A 22,155-nucleotide genomic window follows, 5' to 3' on the forward strand; every position below is an offset into this window, starting at 1 on the left:
TACAGACAGATGAGCGGACTAAGCCCGAATTCCAAAAAACTTGTTCGTGAAATGAGTTCAGCTCAAGCTAAGCCTTGTGCTATTTTTGCTGCAATCAAAGAAAAACATCCGGAGGATTGCCCGACACAAAGACATATCTATAACTACAGGGAGAAAATCAGGACTGAGAGCTTTGAGGGCCGGGATGTAATCGGTCAGTTTTATCGGCTTGCTATAGATAAGGACTATATATATTGGACGCAAGCGGTGCCGGGCAGCAATGTCGTGACTCACTTATTTATGGCACATCCAACATCGATCACACTGTTCCGATCTTATTACTTGTTTGTTGGTATGGATTCAACATATAAAACAAACAAGTATAAGATGCCATTCTTTGAAATCATTGGAATGACGCCTTCAAACAAAAACTTCTTGATCGCCTATGCAATCATGAAGGATGAAACCGAGGGTAGTTACATGTGGGTGTTACAAAAATTGAAGCTTTTGCTCCAACCTGATGTGCATCCAACAGCCATTGCTACAGATCGGGAGTTAGGACTGATGCGGCCGGTTCGTGAGGTATTTCCTCATTCTCATCATTTATTGTGCACATGGCATATTAATAAAGATGTGGAGGATAGAGTTGGCAAGTTGAGTGGAATGAAGAAGTTTGGTGAAATTTTTAAGAATTCCAAATGGAAACGTATAATTGAAGCCCCGACAGAAGCTGAATATGAGGCGGCAGTGGTAGCCATGAAGAATACTACTGGCAACTGGCCTGGTGTGATTCAGTACGTGAAGACCACGTGGCTAGTGCATAAAGAGAAGTTTTGTCGAGCATGGACGAACAAGGTGTTGCACTTAGGAAACACCACAACCTGTCGAGTGGAGAGTTCACATGCACAGTTGAAACAATGGTCAAATTCATCTACTGGTGCACTTGATACAGCGTGGGCGAAGGTGCATAGGGACATTGAGGCTCAGATCGAGGCGATCAAGTAAGACATTTATTCTGTTATTTGCTTTAATCTTTTAAAATTTAATACATTAGTTTTGTAATCCTTCATTGTATATAATCAGATACTCACTCGAGGGCTCGAGAAGAAGATCTGCGGTGAATCAATGTGGAGAACCTTTCACGTATCTCGACTTACACGTTTCACATTACTGTTTGGCTGTACTAAATGATGAGCTCAAGCGTATGCACAGATTGAGTATGGATGTGGTAAGTGAATGCGGATGCGTGTTGTCCATGACTCATGGCATTCCGTGTGCATGTGAGCTTAAAACATATATTGACACAAATGAATCGGTCTGTGTTGACCGCATCCATCCTTTTTGGAGATCTCTTGCGTTTGAAGGGTTGAGTGACATACCAGTTACTGCTCCAGTATATGCTGACGGGTCTGAGGATCACCGATTTTTTCAATCTCTTGTGGAAAAGGTTGAAAAATTAGATCCTTCAATGGTGCGTAGCATATCGATGATGATTCATGATCAGATAAACCCGGAACAAAGTGGCTTTAAAGAACCTGAGGTCAAAGACACTATTAGGGGTAGACCAAAGGGAAATTCATCAACAAAATGAAATCCGAGTGCATGGGAGTACAGTCAGTCACCACGAGGTCGAGCACGGTCCTCAGGTTCGAGGAGTAGTCGTAGTCGAGGCCGTTCTTCATCCTCATCTGTGCATAACAGCCAGATGCCGGGTATATTTTATTTCATCTATATATATGTTGAAGTTAAAGTAAATATATTTTTATTGATAAATTTCATATATTAATATTTTCAGTCGGATTTGATGTGGCTATCGCCAGTTACCACCATTTACATCGGGTTCAACGTCTCATCGTACCATTTATTACTTGATTCCATGATGTTGTAGCAGATGGTAACTGTGGATTTCGTGTTTTAGCCGATGCCATCATTTATAACCAAGAGGAGTGGAAGCTGATGAGAGTGCTCATAGAGAATGAGATGCGGGCAAACCGTGATCTGTATGCGCCAGTGTACGGGAACGGATTTGATGCTGCCCTCACACGTATTAAATGGGCAAGAGCGGGTTGTGGTGAGTCCCACTGGATGGTGAGTCCGAATGACTTATTTGCTGCTGCATCTGTATTAAACGCAGTAATTTTTCTCTTTACTACAGAACAATTAGGATGTTGCACTATACTGCCGATGCGTTCGGACGATGGAAGACCACCAGAGCGAGAGATTGTGATTTGTCATTTGGGGAGTTATCGTCACTACATACGTCTTTATTTACATCATGCGTTTCCAGTACCTCCCATTGCCACCCAATGACGATTATTTTGTCATCAGAGTGTTCGTCACTTGGAGAATCTATACGCTGAAAGGAGAGAGGCTTGGACTAGATTATATTAGTTTTATATGTTGTGATTAATAATATTTATTAATTAACTTATATTATTTTTTGGTTTTAAGTACAATTCTGTAGTTACGGGTTTAACGGACTATTTACGGGTTTAACAGCCTATTTACGGGTTTAACGAACTATTTGCGGGATAAAAAAGCTATTTTTTTTGCCATTCCGACGCGCGGGCGTGTGGCCATCACGCTTCACCTCGCAGTCGGACGTGATAGCCTCACGCCTCACCGAGTGGTCGGACGTGACAGCCACATGTCCGACCTTGCGGTCAGGTGTGAGGCTATCACATCCTACCACACGGTGAGGCGTGTGACTATCACGTCCGACCGCGAGGTGAGGCGTGATGGCCACACGCCCGCGTGTCGGATTGGCAAAAAAAAATAGCAATTCCCCTCCCAAAACCCATGAAAGGGCATTTTCGTCCTTTCACGGGGCTAGAGGTGGGAAAATGGGGCTGTGTTTAACAACACCCAAAGTTTATTAGTATTATTTTGAAAAACCAACGTTAGAAATTTGTCAATTTGCACATGCAGGGTAAAAGTGTAATACGCCGCTCTCCCATTTCTTAGTTATTTTTAATTTCATTAATAATTCAAGAAATAGGCGCTTCTCCAAAATTCAAAATCTCTCCCTTTTCTCTCCTTCCGTTTCTCTTCGTCCTCTCAAATTCGAACCACTCAGCATTTCCCCATTTCAATTTCGCTTCGATCTGATTCTTCTTCTCTACAATGAGTGTTTCCGACACGAATCTCGATCTTGAAGGAAAAACCCTCAGTCTTATTGATTTCTGCTCCGAGGACGATTGCCTATACGCTTCTCCACCTCGCGACCATCCAAATCTTCGTATTCCAGGTTTTTTTTTACACGCTTGTTTCCTTTTCACCGATTTCTTACTTTGACGTTCGGAATTCTGATATTCGGTTTAGCCTCCATTTCCGTGGATGAGCTCTCGCGCTTGTTGTTGTTGTTTTTTATTTTATTTTTTTATGTTTGTGAAGCTCACTGATATAAACCTAACTTTTTACATTTCTGCAGCTGTAGTTAGAATGTTAATGTTCAATTGTTCTTTTATGTTCGGATGAAGTGATTTGGAAATTAATTTTATATTGGAGAGGTGGTCAAAGGACGATAATTTGCAGAAAAAAGAGAGTAAAAGAATACAATATACGTATACCTAGTTCAACTAAAGAAACAGTAGGTTTTGATTGGGTTGATTGATAGCTATAGTGTTTAGAATATCAAAATGAAAAAGTTCCATTAATCTTAGTTTTAGTTGTTTGGTTAAAAAATAAGGAAATTATGCTTACTCTGATTCTTTTTTCTTGAAAATGCTATTTACTTACATTCTAGACTAGGCGGATGTTTTGCTTCTGTGCTTGTCACATGTTTCATACTTCTATAGTGATGTATATACAAACAAAAGTATACAAATCTTGTAGGAGCATTATATGGATTGCTAATTTTTCAAGTATGATTTTCTGCTCTTTGATGTATTCATTTATTTATTTTCAATAACAAAACGGTTCCATTTTCATAATTATAATTTCAGATGATCAGAAAAAACAAAATAGTGTGCAGTTCCCGGCGGTGCAAGCCTCAGAGGGAAAAGATGAACAAGTTATTCAACTATTTGAATCATCAGGTGTAAAGAAGACAAAAAAGAATGAAAAGTATAACTTGCGTAAAAGTTTAGCTTGGGACAATGCTTTTTTCACTAGTGCAGGTATTTTAACATGTGCAATGTTTGAGTCTTGAGGTTTATGTTCTTTCTTTCTCGAATTTGATAAATCTTAGTCAGAGCTGCATATCGTTTGTAACTAGGTGTTTTGGAACCAGAGGAGTTATCTTCCATGATTTGGGAAGCCGAGCAAGGTGAGAAAAGATGTGCATTACCAGGAATTGAGGAAGAGATATGCAGATCTTCTGAGTCAATATGTACACTAGCAACTGACAAGTCAACAACTCTTGAGGATGACTTGTTTGGAGATATAAGAGCCTCAATCCAGAAGTCTAGTAAAGCAGAAATTCGAAAACCTAATAAATGTGAAGAAAACCTTGCGTTAAAAGGCATTGAGGAGGATATGCGTAGATCGAATGATTCAGCATCTACATTAGCAACAGACAATTCAACCTTAGGAACTCTTGAGGATGACTTGTTTGGAGATATAAGAGCTTCAATCCAGAAATCAAGTAAAGCATCACGAACTATTTCTCAGAGTAAACTGGCGTCTGGAGTAAATGCAAACCAACTAAAAAAGCGTGAGTGTTTCTTTAACTTAATAGTTGGTTCAAGAAACAATTGCATCATGTTTATGGCCACTTCTCGGCCTCTTGTCTCTCATTTTTAGAATGAATAATTACTGCTTTTAGTTTTTATTTGTGTTGCTGATTTTTGGATTAACAATTAGATATATCTAACCTTCTAAAGTCATCAATTTGGTTCTACCTATACCTTAAAAGTCAATTAGATCCCTAACCTTCTAAAGTCATCAATTAGGTCCTACTTATATCTTGAAAATCAATTAGATCCCTAACCTTCTAAAATCGCCAATTAGGTCATCAACTTGTGTTGAAATTGCTAATTAGATCCCTCCCTCAATTGGAATAAAATGTTGGTTCTTTCATTTTATAATTTTCCGGTTTGGTTTGTTAGTATTATATGATATTTTAAATTTAGGTTATCAGTTCGGCTGATTTATAGTTTCAATGGGTTTTGATTAGCATTTTATGATATTTTCACCTTCAGTTATCAATTCCGTTGTAGTAAAAAAAATCAGTTAGAGCTAACCGAAATAAATATTATATATACAAATATAAAAAAATATATGGGTGCTTGGGGTCATTCCCCCAGGGCATAACTAATTAGCGGATTTCGATTCCTACTCTTTTTTTGTTTTGAATTTTCATAAAGACACTCTTCTTCACTTGCTTTTAGCTCTCCCCTTAATATTGCTAAATGCTTGGTAAAAGTTCTTTACTATTGAGAGATTTCTCTCCTTACTCAAAGAAGACTTCTTTTAGCCTAAGTCAACCATTGATATAATATATTAGTTTCGTGCTTCAAATCCTTTTTTAAACTTATAATCGAAACTAAGTTATCAGGAAATACTGATCCAAATCGAATTAGAAATATAAAATAACGGAATCAGATTTTATTTTAATTATGGGAGGGGTCCAATTCGTCGTTTCAGCATAGATTAACCTTAGGGACCTTAAAAAAATTAGTAGGAATATCGCTACCTTCTCGGGAATTTCTGAATCCGCACGTCCATATATGAAGAAAATGTAGGGAAAACATGTCTATTTTCTACCTTGAGAGAAACTGGTAAAATGTTAATATCATCTAGGTAAGAAAAAAATTAGCATGGTGAATTAAGTGGGATCTCAAGGGGTGACAACTGGAGTAAGAAAGAGCATTACTGTTCAAAACTGTAAGCAGTAATCCAGAATGCAATGATTCATTCTAAAAATGAGTAACCAGTTGATAAAGGACAAAGAAATGACCATAAACATGACGAAAGAGTTTATTGAGCTTGTATTTGTTGAGAATTTCCATTCCAAACTGAAGTTATTAGAGCATTTTGCGAAGAATGTCGTGTGATATTTGAATCCTTCTATGTTGTTGTATTGCCTTTATTTGCAGAACTAACATTAATTTTCCTTTCAGCTTCAGAGAAGGTGGGCACTATTTCTAACAAGGTAAGTTCAATGGCAGTCAATTCTTAGCATTCATTTTTTATCTAAATTGTGACTTGTTACTTGTACTTTGAATTTCAGTTAACGACTAAAGCTGCTCTCAAGAAGCCAAGCGTGGTTACCAAAGGATCGGGGAAAATGGTCAATAAGGTCCCTCCTAGCCCAGAAGCATCAAAGGCACGTACTAATATTGCAATATTGCATGAAAATAGTATCAATGTGAATAACTGTTATCTTGGTACAAGTATGTTACACCTCAGTTTGGTCCTATAATAGGCTAATTGAACCTTATTTTGTTTTAAACAATCTTCCTTGGTCCTTGCAAAGCGGGCAGCCTTGCGCATCAAGGATGCCCTATGCTACAGTATGTTCTTTTTGGCTTGATTTAGTGCAAAATGAGTAGTTAAATAACATGAGGTTGAATTGGATTTTAAAGTATAATTTGACTAAACAACCTCTGTGCAGTTTGGTTTGAGAATCGGAGAGTCAGCTTCATCTCTTAGTAAGCCACCCAAGATATTGGCCAGAGCTAGTTCCTTGTCAGCATTACAAACAAAGAGAGCTTCCTTGAGTGCCAACGGCATCAAAGTAGAAAAGGATAATGCAAACACTTCGACTGGTAAATTGCATGTTTATCCTATTCATATATGTTCTTTCCATATACGTTTTTCCTGACTATCTGTGAATCTAATCATGCCAGGTAGAGGAACAAAAGTCCCTGCTAATGGTGCTTCACGATGTGGCGTGCCCAAGCCTCTGCCATCTGTTAAGTCTTCTTTACGTTCTTCAGGGGCAATTAAGGCCCAGGTGTCACCTTCTTCTTCAATTGATAGCTTTGGAAGTTTGTCATCCAATAGTAGCAGTAAACATTCTTCAGAGATGGAGAAACGAAAAATTGATTCCAAAACTGGCAACTATTCATCTATTAGCTCAACTGTTAGAAGTACAACAGGAACTACAACAAGAACTGCACCAACAAATAGGAATCAGTCTATGAGTTCACGCATCTCGCCTCGTTTGAAGTCTATGACCAAGCCATCTTCTAGCATATCGCCTGCAAGCTCTATCAGTGAGTGGTCTTCTGCGTCACTGTCACCTAATTCTACTCTTAATAATAGGTCCAATGTTTCAAGGCCTAGTTTGAACACGACCTCTTGTAAAAATGCCTCCAACAAACCTGATGCTTTCCAAACTTCAGACTATGCAAACCTTTCTAATGACAATTGCTCAGTTGGAAATAGTACTCGGATAACCGGATTAGTGAATGAGGGTGCAAAGAGAGTTTCAACTGGTGGGGCACTTAATCATCCTGAGCTTATCAAACCATCAGGCCTTAGGATGCCATCACCAAAAATTGGATTCTTCGATGGGGTCAGTTTACTTTTCTGTTTCATAAGTATTCTACATCTGTTGCGAAACTTGTTTTGCCAAGATATCTCTGAAAATTATGCTGGCAAAACCACTTAAAGCTTTCACTTTTCATTACATTTAAGTCTCATTTTTGTCATTTTTCGGATTCTTATATTATGCAGGCAAAGCCAATGGTGCGAACTCATAATGGAAGTCTGAAATCCCCTACAGCACCTTGTAACTTGCCTAGATCTGGGCCAGGAAATATCAGCCCTGGCGGAGGGTCAAAAGACACAAGGCCTGAAAAGCTTCAACCTGCTAGAACTGTCATGGCAATTCGAGGCACCAAAGCTGGTGTCCAGAAAACTGCCTCAGAAACCAAACCTAAATCTCCTTCACCTCTTCGGGAAGCTTCAAATTTCTCACCAAAGGTCTTTAGTGGTTCAAGAACTGGAAAAAACCATCCCGGCATGCCTCTGAAAGTTCAGAATAAGAAGTCTCCTGAAAAAAATGAGCAACTTAAATTGAATCCTGAGAATATTGCTAGTAAAGAATCTAAAACTGCAAGTAGCAATCGGGATTTTTGTGATTCTGAAAAGAGTAACAGTCCATGTAAAGATAAAATCAGTTCATATATCCAGGGTAATGACTCAGGAAAAGTTGAGAAAATACCTACAATAAGTGGAGGATCTAGTGCTACATGTAACTCAAGATCCACATCAGTGGAGGAAGGTGAGTTTTGTAGTCAGAAAAATGATTTCAAACCTGCTGCAGAAATCAAAACTGAATCTCCTTTACCTCTTCAGGAAGTTTTGAATCTTTCACCAAAGATCTTTAGTGGTTCGAAAACTGGAACAAAGTGTCCTGGCATGCCTCTGGAAGTTCTGAATAAGATGTCTCCAGGAAAAGATGAGCAATGTAACTTGATTGCTGAGAATATTGCCTCTAAAGAATCTAATACTGCAATAAGCAATCCAGATTTTCGCAGCTCTGACAGGAAGAACAGTCTATGTAAGGATAAATTAAGCTCGTGTGGTGATGGGAACGAGCCTGAAAAAGTTGCAGACATTCCTACCATCGGTGGAGGATCTAGTGCTACATGTAACTCAAGTTCCAAAACAGAACAGGAAGGTGAATTTTATAGTCAAAAGAGTGATCTGAAACCTGCCTCGGCAATTAAATCCAAAGCTCCTTTTTCTCTTCAGGAAGCTTCAAATCTCTCACCAAAGGTCTTTAGCGGTTCAAAAACTGGAAAACAAAGTCCTGGAATGCCTCTGGAAGTTCAGAACAAGAAGTCTCCTGTAAAAGATGAGCAACATAACTTGAATGCCGAAAACATTGCCGCTAAAGAATCTAATACTGCAACGAGTAATCCAGATTTTCGCGGTTTTCATACGCTCACCATTGATGGAGGATCTAGTGCTACATGTAACTCAAGTTCCACATCGGTAGAGGAAGGTGAATTTTGCATTCAAAAGAATGATTTGGATTATATTTCCAGCAGTAGTAAGAAGGAAAATGTTTGTGTTGATGGTTTGGCTGAACAAGTAAAAGTATTTGAACTTCATGGGGAGATCCAACAAAAACCTGCAGATGACTGCTCTTCTCTATATCAAGTTCAAATAAACATAGCAGTTAATCCTGGCATTCAAGTTCAAACTGTGAACTTGTCAATGGTTTCTCCCTCGCATATTATTGGAGCAAAAGCTGTAGATACCGATGAGAGCTAAAGATTGTTTTCAAAGTATAGCAGCAAGTTTCTTGAAGGTATGTAAACTTTAGACCTGTGTTGCCATGGAACTTTGATTTTTAAGCATTTCACGTTTTGAAAACCGTAAATCTTGGAAACTTGTACAAAGTGTTTAGTAAATTCCTAATGTCTTTTTTTAGGTCACCTTCTACTTCTACGAGCTTTCAAAATGAAACCATCTTTGTTCCCTCTGCTTTATGGGTTGTATCTAATTTTATATATAGCACCGATGTTCACATGGATCCTGAATAGAATATTGTTAGATTTAGACTTGTTAGACTTAGAATTCTAGTACGAAAATTCAAAAAATTATATATATAATTCACCTACATTCTTATAATTTTAAGAATTTATGAATATATCTATATAATAATATGTTTTTCATTTTCCATATATTTTGCAAATATTATTTTCTGGTTCGTTTCCGTTTCCATTTCAATTTCTTTATCTATCTTTGTTTCCATTAACATAGCCTTAGACTAGATGGAGAGTTATACCATATACATCATCCAACTTCCGCATTTTCATAGAGTTTTATTTGATTCCGGGTTATAACACAAGTTTTTTCGAGTTATTCTTTACTTTGAAAAATTACCTTGTGCCCTTATTAGACTGTTAATTTTTAACACAACAATACGATTTATAGAAACAACTTAACACAATTTGTTTGATGCGATTATCGTGCAGGGTATGCGCTTGAAGTTGGAAAGTCGAGTCTGTAGTGTAGAAGCATAGATAGGCTAATCACAGCAGAGAGAGATGATTTCTTATGGTGTCATTGTAGATTTTATGAGCATATTTTGTCTCAATTTCTAATAGCTGTGACTGTTTTTGTTGAGCTAAATGTCAGTTGTGCATTTACAACAGACTTATATCATCTGAAAAGAAAAATGATACTGATAGATCATTGTACATTTGATGTCTTTTAGTAGTGCTCCTTTGATTTCATTTTCTATAGCTCCTTTTTGTTATTTAACTTCAGAAAAAGATATAAAGAAAAAGACAGCTAGTTGATGGCACTTAAATCTGCATTTTAAGTATGAGCTAAATTTTGATATATGCTTGATATTTTGAATGAGTTCCTTCTAAAAATCGAGATCGACAGAAACACAGTCTACGAGTTGAGATCGGCAAAAATGAATGCTTGTGCAGTATATTAGAAATGGAACATTAATGTTTAGTTTGAAAGACATACCATTCAGTATTCGGTTTGTTTTTTCCAATGTAAACTACATGTAATCATATCATTCAGAACATTGTCGACATTTAAAACTCATCATCTCTCTCTTCTAAATTATTTTTGATGGAATATATGTATTGAAAGAGGAAATTATTAAAAACACATGATTTTCTATGTCAAAGGAAGGACTTTCTATATATATTTTTTCATGTGTAACATAAACTCAGTGAGATCATAATACACGTGTCCAAATGTGAATTGGGAATACTCGAAATGACATAAAAGACCGGATGCTTAATATAAAAACTCGATTGAAAGACACTCTTTCATACGCAAAGCTCAATCAGCTTGCTAATTCCTCTATACAGCTTGGGAATCAGCTTGCTTGTGCAACTAAAAGGTACTTTCCTCGTCTCAAATAAATATTCACTATATTCCATTTTATAAATCATAATTAGAGTCTATATTAATTGTTTGTTTAATGTGTAAAATACCATAGAATTATTTATATAATGGAAGGAATATCATTTTAGGATTTTCAATTTATTATAGGATTTTCAATTTATTATTCTAGGCTCAAATTAGAGTTTAAGAAAGTAAGGACTGATCATTCTTATCACTTCCTTTTGAATTCGCTTGTTGGAAGCACATTCTCTGAATCATTAATGATCTTTCTTGATTTATGTAAAATACCATAAAATCTCATTCTTATATAATGGAATGGAGGATCATTTTAGGATTTTCAATTTATTATAGGATTTTCAATTTATTATTCTTTGTGTCATTCTATATTACAAATAGACTTACATCAAACTTTAAGAGAGGTTTAATAAATAATACAAACAATTCTAGTTAAGCCCTAAGAATTAAGTAGAAAGAATTTTAACATAAAAGTAAAATTTAAAGTGAAACAATTCTAGTTAAGCCATAAGAATTAAGGAGAAAGAATTTGAAAATAAAAAATAGAAAGTAAAATTAAGTGAAAATTATCAGGAGTACATCAAGCACTTTAATAATTCAGTTATTTTTTTTAATTATCTGAATATGCTAAAACCAGAAGAATTACTAGTTCGACTTGTGATATTTAAAACTGAAACCTATTACGAGATCCCATAAAATTAGAGAAAAAAATCCTTCAAAATGGCAATTTTGATGAAAATCTCTTATACAAGTCGATTTCTGTATTTTAGTTCGTTGTACTTAGTCTATTGGAAAGCATACTTCAGTAAACGAGGTAAAGAGAGACTTCTGAGTCTCAAAACAAATTATTGTGTTATAATAATTGTATCATATGAAAACCGTGCTATCTATGCAACAATATTGTCGTATCAGAAATTGATAACCTCATTCTACTTTTACGAGAAGACGATCTGTGTAAAAAATTGCTAGAAACCAAAGGTATTCGATTCGATACAGTAACTAGAATAATAAAAATTGTTTCAACAGATTCACTCAAAATTGAAGAGAAACATTGCCAATTTTTTGGAAGGTCTAGGAACAAACTATAACATAACAAGAACTCTCTTCATTACTCACTTAAGATCTTGGCTTTTCCTTCTTCTCCTTGAAAAGGGCCAAAAGGGAGACACCAGATACCTTCACAACCTTGAATCTAACACCGGGAATATCTCCGACAGCATGACCTTTACGTCCAAATCCAGCAATCAGAACCTCATCCTGCCATTCCAAATATACACGGTACAGTTAGAACATAGAGAGAGCGAGTCTATATAATTGAACAAGAAACTGTTTCATCACAAAGAATTTGATCCTCACATTCTCTTCAATGTAGTTTAAGCAACCATCATTGGGAACAAAAGCAGCAATCTTCTTCCCGTTCTTAATGAGTTGCACTCTGGCACATTTTCGGATAGCAGAGTTAGGCTGCTTAGCCTCAATACCGCTGCAATTAGAGAGAAATCACATGATATAAAACTAAAGCTCTAAGAAAGTAAAACATCAGAAAATGAATGTAAATACAAACACAATGAATTCTCACATCTTCTCAAGAACAATGCCCTTGGCATGGGAAGAGCCAGCAAATGGCTTTTTCCATTCATTTCCAAGATGCGACTTCTTGTATGACTTGTCTGCCCACCTTTGCCTTCTTCGGTGAGACTTCAATTTGCGAGCAGCTCCCATACCACGTGTCTTCCTGCAAGGAAAGTGCAAAAATAGGCAAATCAATGCAAAAATCACACTGACACAATTCCCTCTGATTGAATACCATATATGGTAGGGATGATGAAAACTTCATAAAACACGCAGTACAATTGAGCAGACAAACAGAAACTTTGCATACTGCATAGGACTGGTTTTGTCTGACTTTCCAGCATATATTTGACAATACATCAACTATAACAACCGCCTATCTTACATGGAAACAGAAACTAGGAAACAAAATTAGTAAAAACCATAGCAAACAAAAGTGGGTAAACATGTAAAGAATAAAAATATATGGATATATCTATAAATAAAAAAATTTATAAGAGTCCATGTTTTTACTTTTTATATATATACCATATATGGATTAAAAAAACATTCTATACAATTCACAAAACAAAGGGGAAAGAGAGAATTCGTTTTTGAAGCTTATGGAACATGGACTATAAAATATTAGGTATTTAATGAACATGTAATCAGTATTGATCCCCTTACATTACATCCTAGTACACAAGTTGCCAATTTTTTCAATTAACATTTCATAAAAGTTCAAGAGAGTTTGGGATTCCGAAACATTTAGGAAGTGTGAAAAGCATTAAAATCAAAGTTTGCAACATAGACTATCCCCCTAGGTATAGGAACAACACTCTGGTCATCTTGTATCCAGACAAAGATCACTACGAGAATCTCCACTCAAACAAATGTTGCTAATGAGTTGATGCACAGCCTATAAACCTAATGTAGACAACCAGTAATTCAATTTTCATTTGAAAAAATTACCAAAAACTATTACTGCATATGAATGAAGTGTATGCTATTGCATCCTAGAAAACAATGTAATTATCAGTCTCCAGCAATACACACAAACGCTAGTTGTTCAATCAAATCGTTACCCATCAGAAAAAGTGTGCATAATACAACTTCATCTGGAGCTGAATTTCAAAACTCAATACAGAATTAAGAAGTGAAAAGCATCAAGCTCAAAAGTCTTTCTAGAATACCATCATTCTCCAAATTTCAGAGGAACCGGACAGTCCACTATGCGGTAACAATAAGATCCGCCGGTACAATTACATCGAAACAGACCAAAAAAAAAAGGCAGCTAAACAATGAAAGATTCAAACAGAGCAATCATACCCCATGGCTGCTGATGGATGTTGAGACGGCGACGAAGGTCTTCAGAGCTCGGGAAAGAGAGAGAAGAGATGTGTCCGCTACACTAAAACCCTAACCCTAAACTGGATCGATGGGGTCTGTATATATAAGAGATATAAATAGGGGGAATATTGGGCTTCAGTTGTTGGGCTTTTATTGAGCCCATAATTTGGCTGGATTTATGCATCAACTCGCCATCATTGGGGCTTTCTGTGTAGGAGTGAGTAAAATTGAGGGAAATTTACTTATAAATTCACTTTTAAAAAACTGTCAACGAATATGTTCGAAGTAATGATTTTGAATTATATTAAAATAATAAAATCATTGCTTTTGATATATTTTAAGAATTAGAAGATAATCAAACTAAAACCCAATTGAGATTATAGTTTGATTTTGTTATTTATTTATTTATTTAATTTGGTTTGATTCAATTTTAAAATTAGGATAATTTTGATTCAGTTATTTAAAAAAAATACCGGCATAGCTGAAAATCAAACTGAATTATGTATAATATAAAAATATTCCTTTATATGTATATACACTATCTATTCATACATTTTTACAATTTAATTAGCTATTTGATATATTTACTACTAATACATTATTACTTTTTCATATTTATTATATTTTTCCATATTTATTATAGATTTTTTTAAATTTTTTGAATTCTTATAATAAATTTTCGATCGGTCGTTGGTTAATAATCGAACCGATAAATTTTGGATTGGTTATATTTAGTTATTAAACCTATTCGATTCGGTTTTGAATTTGATTTTGATAAAAAAAAATCGTTTTGGTTGCGGTTAATAACTAAATCAATGCTCACCCTTACTTCTGTGGGTTGAATATAGTATATTAATGTTAATTTCTAATACGATTTGACTCTCGCAACTTATTTGATACAATCATTATTTTGTTGTATGGAAGGTTGATCGGTATTATGGGAGTTAAATATTCCACCGAAGTGGAAAAGTTTTGTATGGAAGCTTTGTGCAGGCTGTCTGCATACTCGATCTCGTTCAGCAGCTGGACACATATCTATATTGATGAGTTGTGTGATGTGCGAATCGGCGGAGGAAAATATTGGTCTCGTATAACGTGACAAGGTTAGTTCCAAGGGGGGATAGAAACTATTTAAAAAATTTATCCGTTATGGCTGACTTCTTTTCTTTGAGAAAAGGTTTACACAGCAGTGCTAAGTAGATTTAAGACACAAGCTTAGTCAACTGGTGACTAAGTTTGCTTCTTTCCTTGAGTCAGGAGATAGCACTTAAGTCTATTCCTGAACTCAGCTTCTTAGTGCACTCAACTCAGCGTGAGTTCGTTACTTAGTCAGTTTTAACAGCAAGCAATATATAAAGGAGTTTAAAGGTTAGAAATATGTTACTCAGCAAACATATCCTGGTTCGGCCTCTCCGCCTACGTCCAGTCCCCGGAACTCGTTCCGAGCTTTTTGAATCTTCTACTGAGCTCTTTAAAGGTGGAGCACGAAACCTTTTACAACAAAAGCTGAGTATACAAGAGTACCTTTCTCTATTCCTCTACTCACTCCTATAACTACCGCTGAGTACTATAACCGAGTACTCAGCTTTTCCTTTCTATTCTTTTAGAAATGATAAGTGTTTGTCTTAAACAACAATTGCTAAGATACCTTAGATGAATGAAATCACTCTAGACTTTTACACTATGATTGGAATTGGTGTAAGATTTGCTTTGCTTTTCTCACAGAACTTGAAGTATGAATTTGGTCAGCGTTTCGACTTGATTGAAGATCTGCATCGAATGAAGCATTTGAGAGGCCTATTTATAGTGACACTTGAGGCACCGGTGATTTCGAATTTCGAAATAATCGTTGGAGCAAAACGGCTTTCTGTCGCTTTCACTCAGTACGTGCTCAGCGTCCTCGGCCAATCATATTCGTGTATCTTCTGTCTTCGCCAGTACTCAGCAGCTTTTCGTCAGATGAAACAGAATGTTTCCATATTTATGGCAAAGTCTTCCCGACAGCTTCCTGCGTCTTCTGAGCTTTACCCGAAGTAGAAATACTTGGTCTCCAAGTTCACTATGTTCTGCCGCTGACCTGACTACTTTGTCGCTCAGCTCAGCAGCTTCGTCTTGAAGCTATTTGGTCGAAGGCTTCTCGATCCTTCTTGTTGCTGGGCTAATGCCTTACTCAGTACGACGACGTTTTGAGTCTACTTGGACCGTGAGGCTTTGATCTGTTGACTTGGGCTTGACTTCCTCTTTTGGGCCTTTGGGCCATTTATCTTAATGTCTTATAAATCCAATAACTCAACATTGAACAAACACATTAGTATGAATAAATCAAAGCATTTAAAGTTAATGTGTTGGAATATATTTATCATTCACATAAATAATTTTGTCAAATCAAAATCATGTGGAAAAGTGTTTCAACAGAAGATTGTTGGCACATATTTGTTAATTGTTCTTTTGTAGGTGCATGCTGACAGGCAGCAAGGTTGATGAATCCAACAGGAAACTTTCGGTCAGCAGCAGAATGGCTACTGCGGCAATGTCAAGTAGCAAGTAGGGGGGGCTGGGTCAGATCATTAGAGTTTTATTTTCTATATGGCAGCAACGAAACAATAAGTATTGGAACGAGACTGAAGTGACAGTCGATCAGTGTGTTCGATGATCACGAGATTACATTCATGATTGGAACTACGGTATGGGGTCCTTGCCTTGTCGAAAGGCCGCGATTTCTGGAAGCAGGCCGACCTAGAAGAAACCGCGAGCTGAGTTCCTCAAATGTAATGTAGATGGTGCCACATTTAAAGATCCACCGGAGTCAGACTTTGGTGTGGGATGTAGAGAGTAGATTCTACGAATGTAGTAATAGCTCCATTGTCGGTGCTATTCTGCCCCAGTTCGTCAAAATCCTTGCACTTCGTGCAAGCATGTTGTAAATGTGTGCAAAAAATGTCATTCTGATTGAATTTGAGACTAATATTAAAGTAGTTGTTGATGCGGTAAATGCAACGACGATGAATTTGTCCAGTTTGATATCTTAATTATCTTCCATCATCCAGTTTGGTATCTTAATTATCTATTTATAGCTTATAATTTAGGTAAACTCTAATTATCCACTTAATCATGATTCAACCTATTCAAATATAATATTCCACCCAATATTTATTTTCAACTTTGAGAACTTAATATTATAGTGTATGTTTTATTAATATTTTTAAACTATGAGGATTTATTTGCAATATTTAGGACTTCATTTTATGCATTTATGAAATTTATTGTCCTATTATAGCTTGGATCTAAATGGAGTATTTTTCTTTTACTTTTCTTGCTTGTATTTTATTTCTTTAGTTGAATAATATATACATGCTTTATTTTAAAAAAAATATTCTCTTAAAAAATATATATTAATCATTACTTTATAAAAAGTATTCATATAAATAACTCTAAGCTACAATACAAAATAAATAATTTTGTAAGACCAATATACTAATATTTATTTTTTCAATGATTCTAAGTTAAAATTGAGTGATGTATTTTTTAAATAATATAGGTCCTAAAATAGTCTTTGCAAGTTGCAAGGCACATCGGAAAGATGGGAGTAATGGAAAACACGTGTAAAACATATCATGTAATCAGATATTTTTTGGGGAAATTACACCCATGGCTATTGAAATTTACCCAATTTAAACTGTGGCTACGGAAATTACACTTTTTAACACTTACAGCACTCAACTTTAACTAACTCCTCAAACTAACCATTACTAGCCTCAAAATAAAAATATTCAAAAATTAAAATTGTTAAAAATGATATTTACCATGAAACTTTTCAAAACCATATTTTTTAAAGTTTTCTCTCTCTAAAAATTTACGCTCTCTCCTAACCCAAAAACACCTCAAAAAGGAAATTTTTAAGAATTAAAGTTCCTTAGAATATCATTAACTCTTTGAATTTTTTATTTTGAGACCGTTAATAATCGTTTTGAGGCATTGAGTGACCACTAGACCTGTCCATGGGTCGGGTTGGGTCGGACTCGGGCCGGGCCCGTCGGGTTTTAGGAAAAATGCTCGGTCCAAGCCCAACCCAGCCCACTATTAATTTAGGCGGACTCAGGCCGGGCTGGGCTCGGACTTAAAACTCAAATCTCAAGCCCAACCCATATAAGCCCACCTGAATATAAATATAAACTTATTAATTATAAAAAATAAATATATTTATTAATTAATATTAATATACGGGTCGGCCCGGCCCGTGTTATTTTTATTAATCCCAAACCCGCCCAAAAAATAGACGAGTTTTAGCAGGATGGACCTATAAACAATTTTTATTGTCCAAGCCCGATCCAAAGAACACGGGTCTGAACGGATCGGGCGGGTCGAACGGATAGCCGGAACCGTGGACATGTATAGTGACCACCATGTTAAAAGGTAGTCACCATAGATATAATTTACCCGATAATGTTTTATCCCTTTAAAGAAAATCAGATATTATTTTTGTTTTTTTTTGTTTCTAATTGTATTTAGGATACGAACTTTATCAAAATAAATGGATTCATCCTTAACTTACAAAATGTTATATTAATTTTCTAATCTTAGTACTGGTATATAATTCATTTAATAATTTAAACTAAAATATTAAATATTTAATTAATTTTTGATACTCAGTCTGCTTTTGGTCCTGTCCGTTCACTAATTGATAGTGTGCAGTTAGCTTTTGAGGCTATCCACTACATGAAAAGAAAGCATAGAGGAAGAAAAGGCAATGTTGCACTTAAAATTGATATCAGCAAGACCTATGACATGGTTGATTAGAGCTTTCACAAAAACTTGGGTGGAGTGGATGATGCTCTGTGTCAGTACAGTGAGTTATTTTGTGATGCTGAATACGGAACCAATTGGCCCAATCAATCCACGAAGGGGGCTGAGGCAGGGAGACCCACTGTATCCGTACCTATTTATCTTGTGTGCAGAAGTCCTCTCAAGATTGATTACCAAGGCAGAAAATGCAGGGTTAATATCGGGTTGCAAAGTTTGCCCAGGGGCGCCTAACATTTCTCATCTATTTTTTTTCTGACGACAGCTTTTTGGTGCTTCTGAACAGGAAAGTCAAAGGGTCGATGCAATCCTTCAACAATGTGAACAAGCATCAGGACAAGCAGTTAATTTTGCTAAATCAGGAATTTTCTTTAGCTCCAACGTGAGGATGGATCTATGGGATTCAATCAGTGGAGCATTGGGAGTTACTAATCAGCTTGATACAGGAAGGTATCTTGGCTTACCGTCATTGATTGTGCACAACAAAAAGCAGATCTTTCAATTCCTTAAAGAATGATTGATGAAAAGGTTCAGTAGCTGGTCATTTCGGTTTTTGTCTGCTGCTCGTAAATATGTCCAGTTACGGTCAGTGGCATAGACTTCACCTACGTTTTGTATGAGTACATTCCTTTTACCACGTTCGATAACTGATGAGTTGCAAAAAATGATGAACTCCTTTTGGTGGGGGTACGAAGGAAAATGAGAAGAAGAATATACACTGGTGCAATCGGGAGAACTTGTGTAAACGAAAGGACAATGGAGGGTTGGGTTTCAGGGACCTTAGGGACTTTAACCTCGCATTATTGGGAAAACATGGGTGGAAGTTTATCAATAGCCCTCATACGCTGGTTAGTCGAACCTTCAAAGCTAAATATTTTGCTAATGTACCTTTCATTTCTTCCAGATTGGACAATAATCCTAGCTACATCTGGAGGAGCGTATGAAGCTCGATTGATTTACTAAAAAAAGGAGTGCGCTGGCGAATAGGAAGAAGAGCGAATCTAAGTATTTTGGTCAGACACGTGGATTAATTCAGATTCTGTACGGCTGTCGGTGTCGCAGGTAACTGATGAAAATCAGGAGGTTTATGTTTCTGATCTGTTTCTTCCCACCTTATGAATCTGGAATGAAGCTCGAATCCGAAGATGGTTCACACAGCAAGACACGACTACTATTATACGAATGGTTGTTCCGTCCACGCAGCAGGCAGGCCGGTTAATTTGGCACTTTAGCTGTGACGGGCTATACACAGTGAAGTTGGCATATCGATTGATGGTAATGGCTCAGGAAGCAGGCGAGTCAGGGGCAGGATGGAGGGAGCTTTGGGAGTTAAAAGTTTTGCCAAAGTTAAAGTTTTTCGCGTGGAAATTAGGGGCCAAGTTGATCCCTCACAGAACTCGACTGTAAAATAGACGGGTTTGTACAGAGGACCATTGCATCATGTGTATCCCTGATATATAGCACACGAGTGGCATCTTTTCTCGAGATGCCAATATGCTCTATCGTGTTGGGCAGCTGCGGGTCTAAACGCCCCCGGGGAAGAATGGGAAGAAATTGAAGAGTGGTTCTTGCATCTGTGCGCTATGCAGAATGTGGAGGAGGCTAGCCGGTACACTGAAGTTCTTTGGGCTATTTGGACTCAAAGAAATAAACAGCTATGGCAAGGAAAGTGCAGCACGCTGGCGTCGGCGATTTATGAGTCTGGTCGGATAATGGCGGAGTGGAAGGAAGCTAATACTACCGCAAGGAGCAGTAACTGATCAACAACTAGGCGCTATTTCTAAGCCTATTCGATGGTAGAGTCCACGAGAAAATGATTTGAAATTTAACGTTGACACTACAATATTCAGCGAGGAGCAACTAATGGGGGCAGGAGTTGTGTTACGGGATTCAGCTGGGTTAGTTAGAGGATGTTGTAATGCTGTGGACAATGGGAGTTTCTCTCTAAAGTTGGCTAAAGCTGTGGCGCTGCTAGAAGCTCTATGATGGGTCATTGGGAGGCAGCTCTCGAGAGTGGTGTTCGAAGTGGATGTGCTAAATGTTGTTAATGCTGTTAATTCCGTAAGACACGGTTTAACTGAGTTTCGTGGAGTTATCGATTCTATACGAGTATTGCTTAGTCTAAATCATGATTTGGTGGAGTTATCAATTCTATCCCTAAAATTAAAACCCTAAAACCAAAATCCCTAAATAATTGAAAACTCGAAATTAAATATTTATCTCTATATTTCTCTCCTTCTTTCTCTCTTCCTAAGCAACGGCGACATCGACGTCTCCTATTCTCACCAGTCTTCTTTCGGACAATGTCTCCTCCTATCATCGGCAGTGTCACAATATTGGTTTAGTTGGTCTCCTTCCTTTCACGAATGATAAGTCAGCTACTACTTCTTTTGTTGAGAATGCAACAACAAATAAATAGTTTAAGGGAAGAACAAATATATCCTTTCCTATTTTTTCATTTAACAAGAGATGAATAAAATGATGTCATTTTAGGGAGCCCAAAACGACTTCGTAGCCATGGCCACTATAAGGTTAATTAGGGGCAGAGGGTCGGTGAACCTCAGTGACCCTCCTTAGCTTTGCCCCTGTACCAAAGCTTGGGGGAGGGGAGTTGGACTCGTATGGACCTCCTTATGGTATATTATAGTATATATATTTAAGGGTGGGCTAGATTTTGATGAATTGTAAAATAAGAATGAAATGAAAGACCCTGGATAAAGAAAAAAGACTTAGATAAAAAAACCTTAATAATATAAAAGGAATTTTCAAATTCTAGAGAACTTTGAAAAATTTGTTTTGCTATTAATACAGAATGTGCTTATGATTGCAATATGAGAAAAGTTATTTGGTAGAAGACATTCAAGTTGTAGATTGTGGGAGTAGTGGAACGATGGTTAAAGTTAAAGCCATTTTTTAGAGATAAGGGAACAACGTGGAAACTGAAGCAGAGTTCAAGAGTGAGTGGAGATCAGTTTGGGAAACAGATGTGCAGACGACTTGTGCAAAACCTCGGTAGTGTTCGAGTTGTAAGTAAAACTTGTTGAAACACCTTTCCACAAGATTTTGATTTAACAAAATCATCCATGATTAAGAGGCAATTAAATTTAAATGCTTTGATTTAATTGTACTAATGTGTTTGTTCAACATTGAGTGCAAAAATATATATAAAGTAAAGACAGGACAAAAGTCAGCACAAGCAAAGCTGAGTAGAACGGAACTCAGCATGACAGAATGTAAGCTGAGTGGAGTAGGACTCAGAAGCAAAACGAAGCTGACTAAAATTGAAGACTTCCTCAGAAGCGTTTACACAGAACGGAGCTGACCAAGAATGAACTCAGCTTAGAAGTTGAACATCCGAAGATTACAAAGAAAGCTGAATGACAGTCAGGACAGCATGAAGGATCCGTTCACTAAAGGACAAAGTCTGCCAATCTTCTGCACCAATAATTGGAACCTCGAAGACACACAAAAGACTAATTCCAAGAAACATGGGTCGTTGGATTATTGGTAAAAGACAACTGGCGCAAAAAGACAAGCCAGACGCAAGAAGACAAACCTGACGCCTGAAGAAATCAGAGAAAGGGAATGGCGGAACAGTCTGAAGCTGACCAGAAATTGTTCCCCAAAAGAGCCATTTTGGTGTTAACGGTAACAATATCAAACGATCCAAATCTGCAGTTTCCT

At 36.8% G+C, this 22,155-nt stretch overlaps 2 protein-coding genes across 2 annotated transcripts; one reads left to right on the forward strand and one right to left on the reverse strand.

The window, feature by feature from the left end:
• The first annotated feature begins 2,981 nt into the window (after positions 1-2,981).
• On the forward strand, positions 2,982-10,123 carry LOC136209936 (uncharacterized). The gene is made up of 9 exons (XM_066001569.1): positions 2,982-3,226; positions 3,924-4,097; positions 4,196-4,633; positions 6,042-6,073; positions 6,152-6,247; positions 6,536-6,689; positions 6,771-7,441; positions 7,603-9,187; positions 9,858-10,123. The coding sequence occupies exons 1-8, from the start codon at positions 3,103-3,105 to the stop codon at positions 9,148-9,150; spliced, it is 3,237 nt and encodes a 1,078-aa protein (XP_065857641.1). The 5' UTR covers positions 2,982-3,102; the 3' UTR covers positions 9,151-9,187; positions 9,858-10,123.
• A 1,598-nt stretch (positions 10,124-11,721) lies between these two features.
• On the reverse strand, positions 11,722-13,764 carry LOC136209788 (small ribosomal subunit protein uS12). The gene is made up of 4 exons (XM_066001371.1): positions 13,651-13,764; positions 12,350-12,505; positions 12,127-12,253; positions 11,722-12,027 (listed from the first exon to the last, which is right to left on the reverse strand). The coding sequence occupies exons 1-4, from the start codon at positions 13,653-13,655 to the stop codon at positions 11,887-11,889; spliced, it is 429 nt and encodes a 142-aa protein (XP_065857443.1). The 5' UTR covers positions 13,656-13,764; the 3' UTR covers positions 11,722-11,886.
• Between the last annotated feature and the right edge of the window lie 8,391 nt (positions 13,765-22,155).

Source organism: Euphorbia lathyris, chromosome 10 (assembly GCF_963576675.1).
Source record: "Euphorbia lathyris chromosome 10, ddEupLath1.1, whole genome shotgun sequence".
Classification (NCBI taxonomy): Eukaryota; Viridiplantae; Streptophyta; class Magnoliopsida; order Malpighiales; family Euphorbiaceae; genus Euphorbia; species Euphorbia lathyris.

What these genes read in the sequence shown, in the direction of transcription:
- LOC136209936 (XM_066001569.1), top strand. Translation starts at nt 3,103, where the DNA reads ATGAGTGTTTCCGACACGAATCTCGATCTTGAAGGAAAAACCCTCAGT. An exon ending in TGCAAACCAACTAAAAAAGC is followed by an intron (nt 4,634 to 6,041) that starts GTGAGTGTTTCT and finishes TTTTCCTTTCAG; the next exon opens with CTTCAGAGAAGGTGGGCACT. An exon ending in AAATTGGATTCTTCGATGGG is followed by an intron (nt 7,442 to 7,602) that starts GTCAGTTTACTT and finishes TATATTATGCAG; the next exon opens with GCAAAGCCAATGGTGCGAAC.
- LOC136209788 (XM_066001371.1), bottom strand. An exon ending in GGCATTGTTCTTGAGAAGAT is followed by an intron (nt 12,254 to 12,349) that starts GTGAGAATTCAT and finishes CTCTAATTGCAG; the next exon opens with CGGTATTGAGGCTAAGCAGC. An exon ending in TAAACTACATTGAAGAGAAT is followed by an intron (nt 12,028 to 12,126) that starts GTGAGGATCAAA and finishes TTGGAATGGCAG; the next exon opens with GATGAGGTTCTGATTGCTGG.